This window comes from Actinia tenebrosa, unplaced genomic scaffold, assembly GCF_029948245.1.
Source record: "Actinia tenebrosa isolate PJP-AT-01 unplaced genomic scaffold, QUT_ActTen_1.0 PGA_scaffold17__23_contigs__length_9995812, whole genome shotgun sequence".
Taxonomy (NCBI): Eukaryota; Metazoa; Cnidaria; class Anthozoa; order Actiniaria; family Actiniidae; genus Actinia; species Actinia tenebrosa.
This window is the reverse complement of record NW_028292577.1, coordinates 5,146,931-5,155,227: the sequence shown is the minus strand read 5'-3', so window position 1 is coordinate 5,155,227 and position 8,297 is coordinate 5,146,931. Positions and strand designations below refer to the sequence as shown.

The following is an 8,297-nucleotide window of genomic DNA, read 5'->3' as shown; positions in this document are numbered from 1 at the left end:
TTGATCTGCCCTGATGCACGCTAGTGCCTAGTCCCTTTGACGGATAGTTTTCTTATTGAGCATGCGCAAAATCGTGTTTACGTCATCGTATTCGAAAATTTGCGGATACGACCGTCCACACGTATCCGTATTCGGAGCGTATTCGAGAATTTCCACTCTGGAGACCGTTTTTGAAAATTTCCGGATACAGATACAAAAATTTCCGGACACGCTGTTATTACAAAGGCAGCACATTCTCCTCAGTTATTTTAATATCCTGAGTGTTTGTCCGGCCGGAACTCGAACACTAGAGAGTTTTAGATTGACTTTTTTTTCTCCCCGCAAACGGCAAACGTGACCACGTTTTCATAGTTTTCCTTTAATTTACTTTACCTTTTACAAACCTTCTCACCAAGCGCAAATACTCTTTTGTTTTTCTACTACTTGGACTTTTTTGCGATTCTCTTTCAGTAATTTAAAAGAATTTTTTACTGGTCAACTGACGTTTCATGTTTGCCGTTGACGTAAATCTAAAACTCTCTATTACAAAGGCAGCACCTTCTCCTCAGTTATTTTAATATCCTGAGTATTTGTCCGGCCGGAACTTGAACATCTCCCACACAACAGACCGATCAGTGTTCAACCAACTGAGCTAAACGGTGGGCGGTTAAAGTTTCTAAAAGAAGGTGGAGGAAGTGAAAGTTATGGAGAAAAGGGTTTTCAAGTTGTTTTTTTTTTATTATTTCCACTTACGACAATATAACATAATACATGAAAAAACATAAGGGTAGATTATTATGGTGGTAGAGTGCAGGAATACAACCCAAAGGGTTAATGAAGAAGCTTCCTACACCCTAGTATTATTAGTCATAGCCGCCATGTTGGAAGAATTTGACAAAAGATTTTTCAATGAATTCTTTTGTTGTATCTTCCAACATGGCGGACATCCCTTTTGTTATTGTGCTCTCTTGGGATTGATTGCAAACCAAGAATTGAAAACTGAATACAAATATTCCATGATACACAAGTAAGCAAAATAAGTAGTATTATTGAGATAATAGAAAAATTTTATAACGTGTTTTAACATCTTATGAGATGAGCTTGCTTTTATTTCAACAGGTACATCGTATAGCGTTTGTTATTGTACATTACATAGGGAATATTACTAGATTGTGATTTTTTCTTATTTAATATTTCATCAATGACTTTCCATGTACCTCTGACATTGCCTTGAGACTTATCTAGTATTGATTCGTAATATTCATTTTTCGTGGTTCTAATCAAATGGTTCAACTTTTTGCGGTACTTACAAAATTTTGTAACGTTTTTTTTGTAGATGGATTTTTCAGTTTTACTCGATACAGTTTATTATTTCTCCTAATGGAGCGTAACATCCCTGGGGTAATACAGGGATTTTTCATACTACTTGAACGAATGCCCCGTCCATACTTATCCGGAAATGTTTGTATCCGTATCCGCAAATTTTCGAAAACGGTCTCCAGAGTGGAAAATTTCGAATACGCTCCGAATACGGATACGTGTGGACGGTCGTATCCGCACATTTTCGAATACGATGACGTAAACACGATTTTGCGCATGCTCAATAAGAAAAACTATCCGTCAAAGGGACTAGGCACTAGCGTGCATCAGGGCGGATCATGAAATTTCCGGATACGTGTGGACAGTGAAAACGATTCGAATACGCTGCGTGTGGACGCGAACATTTTCGTATCCGAAAAAAAAAAAATTTTCGGATACAAAAGTTTCCGGATACGTGTGGACGGGGCCTAACTCGCACATTCTTAACCGGGAATGCTTGTCATATAGCTTATTCATTGTATTGATAAGATAATTGTACTGCTTGTTAGGATCGTTAGATTCATATATCAGTGACCAGTCCAGCCGGGACATATCATAAGAAAAATTTTCTTCTACTTGAATTGAAAGGAAAACCGCGTTTGTTGATTCTCTTATAAAGCTTTTTGAAATTTGTTCCATACGTTAAGACAAAAACAGGGAGACGGTCAGAAATATCAGTGTAAAGAATCCCAGGATGGATATTCTCAACTTGATCAAATGTATTCAGATAGATATTATCAATTAAAGTGGCCGAAGAACCAGTTATCCTCGTCGGCTTTACAATTGAACGAAAGTAAGACTAAGATAAAAGATTGTTGAAGAAGGATAAGACGAGTAGATGGAGTAGGAATTGGTTGAGGAGCTGCAGGTGGAGCTAGCTAGTTGAGATAAAGTAAGTGGTTAAAAGTGACGATGAAAAGTGTTCTTGGTAAAAAGTGGAAATGAAGAAGGTACAAATTTGTGGTGTTTGAGATAAAGAGATACAAGAGACGAAGACAAACGTAGACGAGGATAGAGATCAGTTTATTTACACCACATTAAGATATGCTATTACATTTTGCAGATCATAATAGAAAAAAAGGTGTTAGGTTACCTGAAGTAGTCAAAAAACTAATCGAGTCAGGTAGCCTATTCACAAATATTACATTGAAAAGAGAAATAGCTTGGGTCTATTTTTACACATGCTAACCTGAATACATTTATAATGACAAAAAAAAAAAAAAAGCATAATAATTAGGTGAGAATAACAAAAGAAATAATATCATCACTGGCTAATGTTGGACTAGAAACGTTTTAGCAAGATTCTTTCTAAATATTTTCTTAGAGGAGCAGGATTTTATTTGTTGAGGTGAAAATGAAGGGGAATAACAGCAGGATGTCACTAAGTCACTCATGAATAATTGGTGCCAGTGTTCTTCCATGTAGGAGTCTTGCACACCACGACACAATAGACCTCTTTAGCTTCGTAGCTTCGTAGCTTCGTTCTTTGTTGTGCGCGCACGTCTCAGACCATGTGATGCCACTCTTGGGAGTTGATTCTTTCATATGTAATGATTTTAACACGTTCGTCATAAAAGAACATTTCTCAAGAATTCTCAAAAAATTGAAGTTTGCCTTCTAGAATTTTGAAATTATAACTGCTGCACTCGTCTGATTTCTCGGGTTACCATCGGATGGATTTTGTTCTCTCGTTTGTTAGTAACCTGTATCTGGATATGGGGAAAAGTGTCATTCAACATATCGACGAGCATTTTTCTCAAGTATCTTTCGTTATGGAACAATATACTTGCACTAATGGCTCCATTAGCAAATGTGAGCAACACACTCATGTGTCGAGTTAAATAGTCGGCAGTTAAGGGGACTCTAATCTTTAGAATGACAACCAGTCCACCATAAACTGAAAACAGCGAGTAAGGAATGATAAATGCAAATATCAAAAATACGAACATTCTTGTTGCTTTGAGCCGACCAAAATGGTATCGATTTCCGATATTCCTGTGGCGTCGAATTAAGTTTAAAATACGAAGATTCACAAAAATTAAAATTGAACTCGGTACGAAATATATGACAACAACAAAACCTAAGAAAAGTCCTTGATAAAGAGCTAGAGAATTATCGTATTTGCACATTAAAGTAAACGAATTTTCTCCAATGTCATAATGAATCAGCTTGTACGTGGGTATTGGAACTAGAGTTATCAAAGCACCCAAGAACCAAGCTCCTACAACTATTTTCTTAGCTTTACGACGACTTGGTTTAATAAATGGATGAAAACTAGCAAAATATCTTTCTACCCCAATAACTAGAAGGTTTAATATCGTAATAACTGGGAAGATGATGTTTAAGAATCGATTGACTTTACAAATCCAGTCATTGTGAACAAAATCTATGAACATTTCAGCTGTAAATAAGGGAAGGCTGATAAGAGAGGAAAGTAAATCTGACAAGGCAAGACTATTGATGAAATATTCTGTCAAGGATCGACTGCATGGTTTTTGTCTTAAATGGCGTCTTCTTCTGTGTTGCTTGTGCTTGAAGTAGAGTATCAGAGAGTTCGCAATCAACCCATACACTCCAAACAAGAGCATGGCAGTGGATATAACGAGTTTGACGTTGTTACTGACAGGAGCAAAGACATATGCTCTGGTGATTATTTCACTTACATTACGACTGTTATTGGTTCTGAGAGATGAGTTTTCTTGTTCCTTAGCCTCCATTCCGCCCCTAAAAAGGAATCTTTGTCATCTTCAATAGTACTAGAGGGGTCTTCTTCATGAATGGCCTTTTATATGCCTCTTTTTTTCAAATTATACCCAAAACCCAGGAGTGTTTTTGTAGAATGTTTTACCAATTCCAATTACATTTTCTACTTACCAAAAGTATGTGGGAAGATTCAGATAGGAACCTCTTCTTGCTTCAAGTTAAGTGTTTTCAGGAATCGTTTCTTTGTATTAAGACTGAAGAAACCGCATTTTTAACACCGTTATATGAACGGTGGGGTGCTTCTAAAGAGAGCAAACATTTAATAAATCTCAGCATGACTCGAAAAATACACTAGTCCAAGAAGAAGTGGCTTTTAACTTTAGTTGCTTACATCATGCAGCGATCTAGGACTTAGTAGGAAATGTAGGCCCTTTCAAGGCGCGTTTACACTAGCAATTTTGTCGTGCGCCTTGAGTGGCGATTAGTAAAGGCGCCTCAAATTCGAACATGCTCGAACTTTAGTGCGACTCTAGGAGATTTGCACTTGAGAGCTACTATGTTTGAAGTTTCGGCTTGACTGCTAGTGTAAACGGGTATCAGGAGGGAAATAGCGCAGCGCAGCCATGACGTCATAAAAACGAAGACAAAGAAGAAATTCGGACAAACAAACTTACAAGTTTACTTTCAGCAGATAATTTTCACAGCCGATCGCAGTTGATCTTAGTTTACATGGGTTTTTATTGTAACTTTAAGTAAAAATAATAAAATCGGTTCGTATAATCCTCGTAGCGGTTAAACAGAATGCAATGTTTGTCCGAATCTTTAAGCTTTTTTTTTTTTTCATTTGACAGCTTAACTGACGCAGGACCAGAAGTCGTGGTTAGTATGATCTGTTAATGCACCCGCTGTGATCGTGGACTTGATTCCCCCAAATCGGCGACATCATGAGAGTAGATTTGTCTAATGGCTAATCTCCTGTGTGTTTTCTCAAAGTCCTACTATTTTTTCCCTCCGCCAAAAAAATAATCAATATCACCATCATCATCATCTTCTCCGCCACCAGCATCATCATAATCATCATCTTCACTATCCTTTCCAAATCCGACATTATTATCATTATCATCATCACCAGCTTTGTAATAACCTTCGTTAGGCTGCGTTCATAATGTATGGCAGAGGGGGGGGGGGGGGGGGGGAGGGGGGGTGAAATTTAGGGGGGATGGGAAAATTTTTATCAGAAAAATGGGGGGGATGCACAATTTTTGGAAGAAGCTACAAGCCTTGCTTAGGGGGGCCGAATTGTTTTGCATGATTTTAAGGGGGTGTTGAAAACTATGAAAACTCTTGCCGGCTTAAAAATGGCTCATCAATCTATATTTTTTGAAGGGGGAAAAAAAAATTAAAGCAAATATTGATTTTACAGTAATTACGAGATTAGTCTGGCTAAGAATGGCATGTTTAATTTCCAGTGACACTTATTCCAAAGTTAGCGTCATCATCACCTTTCCAGTATTTTTGCAGCGAAAACAAGATAAATGACAAGCATTATTTTTTACTTTTGTACTTGTTCGTTTCGCACACTCTGGACTACATATTCTCACCACTCGAAGATAAACTTCAAATCTTCGCGCCACTAATATAATATCCTCTATTTATTTCAATTTTATCATGATTGCATAGAATGCCAATGAAGCATTCTTCCATACTTTTTGAGAAAAGGTTGATCAATTACTCAGGAAACATTGCATCAAAAATCTAGAACTCAGAGCAAAAAATCTTGAATTTGGAAATATTTCAACAGTCAAGTGTTAGATGACAATCGACTTATTTATATTCTATGCATGTTTATGGTTCTATATTAAAACTCTCTGAAGAACCCGACTGCTTCCCCATATTTGCACCAGTCCTAACATGGAATGGTTGCAACACATGCATTATGAGAAACAACCTCATCAATGTCGTGCTGAAACCCCAAAACCTCCCAACATTTTTCTTTCAATCGTCTAGTACGTAGACCGTAGATTATCGGGTTGAGCAAAGCACTGAAACATATAATGGTTTCAATCCATTGCTGCAAAGTTCGCCATACTGAACTATCTTTGAAAATAACCTCAGATCGCTGGCTTAATTGTATTACGAAAAAAATAGGAGAAAAAGAAAGTAAAAAGCAGCCGAGAAGAAGAGCAGCTGTTATTGCTCCTTTGTGGCTTCGCTGGGTGTGGGGATTATTCATGTTGGTATTTTGCTGTTGTTGATCAATTTGTCGTTTTTGTCTTCTTATGGCAGCAAAGATTTTAGCATACCAGTAAACCATGCAGACAAAAATAACAAACTTAAGGATGGTACCTACGATACCAATATACAAACACATATCCAAAATATACGTTATAAAGGATAGCAAAAATATCATAGTGTTAACGGTCCAAAGTCCGATTGTAGCATATGTGAGTCTCTTGACTGTGATTCGTGTTGAGTATTGGAAAGGATGAATGATGGCCACGTATCTTTCGTATAATATACCTAAAAGTTGGTAAAACTCCACTCCTTTTAGAAGACCCATAGCTAAAAAAAATGCTATTCCTAAACCACAGTGGACTTTATTGGTCTCGAACTGAAGTATTTCCTTGGCGATGAACAAAAGTTGGCAAGTCAGTCCAATAAGAAAGTCAGTCAAGGCTAAATAAGCGAGGACTATCACACGCTCAACCTGAAGAGATGGATTCTTCCAAACAACGAAAATGATTAGAGCGTTGAGAAACAAAGTCATAGGCATTGTCAAGACGTTCAGCGTTATGGTCAAGATTGTTGATACTTTGGCTGCTTCGGAAGACGAGTGCCAATATATTGAACTAGGTATCTTCATATTACATTGTGCAAGTGTGTTCTTGTTTGTATCTCTAGATGTAAAATTCGTATTTGAGTACATATTTCTAGAATTCAAGCAGTTGGATTGAATTTGAAACAACCTCTCAACGTCTCGTCCTTAAAAGCCTGCTAAGTTCTTCAGATGGTTTAACCTTTAAAAGCAGTAACGTTCTGTAAAAGAAGAAAAGAAAAACAAAAAATTTTCCATTATTGAAGCTTTTGTTTCTTTTGAAAAGCCCTCAGTCGTGAGTGAGCCCATTTCCTGCTCTATCTTTTGTGAAGAACTTGAAAAGTGGTTCCAAAACTGCCTCATTGTTCATTGTTTCGATATTTCATTATATTAAAAAATGACAATAATAAAATTATGGATAAATGATTATGAATGAAATACAATTTGAGTGGATTTTTACTATTTAATGCGATTAATAAGAATTCTTACCAATGGTGTTATTTTTACATGTGAAGATATTATGTGGAAATAGGGATTTTACCTTCTTCTGCCGCTGCGCTAACTTAAGACATCACCACAACACTTGGAGATGGAATCCTTATCTCCAGGTGGCCATGTAATATTCTATTCACGTTTTCTTCAGAAAAAGCAGTCATATATATTTATAACTTAGTGCGATTTTGAGCTACCAATATGGGTTTTAATTTTTAGTAAAATAAAGAGGTGATTATTGAAAATCTCGCGCGATGATTGGTCGAGTCACACGATAATCACCTCCAGCGATAATCCAAAATGGCGGCCAGCCGCTTTGTTGCTGTTGCCGGAGAGGAATTAGAAATAATGAAAGAAAATGCTATCCCCAAAAGGACTAAAGAGGCTAACAAATTTGCACTAACTTTGTTCAAAGGTAAAAAAGACTTAAAACAATTAAATAAGCTCAAACAAACTGTTTTGATTTGCAAAGTCGGAGTTCGCCTGTGTTGTAATTGAAATCCGCGTTTGTCACTTCAATTAAAATTTTTCCTAATTTCAAATGTATCTTTCATCTTCTGTTTTTTCTTTTTTTGAAAGAATCACCTGTGTATTTATACTAAAACAATTATTTGCCTCAACCTCAGTGAATATCGGAGAATATTTACCTCGGCGCTCGAAGACTCGCGTCTCAGTAAATATTCCCCGATATTCACTTCGCATTCGGAGAATAATTGTTAAATATTGACGGCTATAGTTGGGTGAAAATATATTCCGTATTAGCCGTAGTAGCGAAGCGACGAATCTTATTACTAGAACCATCTACATGTATTCTTTTCTTTACATACTTTATATTTTACATTCTAGTGCTTTGGAAATCAGTTTCTCGCCATGTGCCCCGCTTGAGCACATTTTTGAGTTTACAAAAGCGAAGTAAGCTATTTTTTTCTAAAAAGGTATATTATGATTG

The 8,297-nt window shown here is 36.8% G+C and overlaps 2 protein-coding genes across 3 annotated transcripts; both read right to left on the bottom strand.

Annotated features, from left to right (window-relative positions):
- Positions 1–2,570: 2,570 nt before the first annotated feature.
- Positions 2,571–4,747, bottom strand: LOC116308682 (putative G protein-coupled receptor 19). 2 transcript variants are annotated; one of them, XM_031719159.2, is made up of 3 exons: positions 4,433–4,747; positions 4,213–4,343; positions 2,571–4,062 (listed from the first exon to the last, which is right to left on the bottom strand). In XM_031719159.2, exon 3 carries the CDS (start codon positions 4,053–4,055, stop codon positions 2,970–2,972), a length of 1,086 nt encoding a protein of 361 aa, XP_031575019.1. In that variant the 5' UTR covers positions 4,056–4,062; positions 4,213–4,343; positions 4,433–4,747; the 3' UTR covers positions 2,571–2,969. The 2 variants fall into 2 exon arrangements, with proteins under 2 accessions (XP_031575019.1, XP_088887718.1); XM_089031592.1 differs by having other exon boundaries at positions 4,213–4,747.
- Positions 4,748–5,488: 741 nt separating this feature from the next.
- LOC116308703 (melanocyte-stimulating hormone receptor) lies at positions 5,489–6,967 on the bottom strand. Its single transcript, XM_031719180.2, has one exon. The coding sequence runs from the start codon at positions 6,965–6,967 to the stop codon at positions 5,948–5,950; it is 1,020 nt and encodes a 339-aa protein (XP_031575040.1). The 3' UTR covers positions 5,489–5,947.
- Positions 6,968–8,297: the final 1,330 nt, after the last annotated feature.

Coding starts and splice junctions, on each gene's coding strand:
- LOC116308682 (XM_089031592.1), bottom strand. CDS start 4,055: ATGGAGGCTAAGGAACAAGAAAACTCATCTCTCAGAACCAATAACAGT.
- LOC116308703 (XM_031719180.2), bottom strand. CDS start 6,967: ATGTACTCAAATACGAATTTTACATCTAGAGATACAAACAAGAACACA.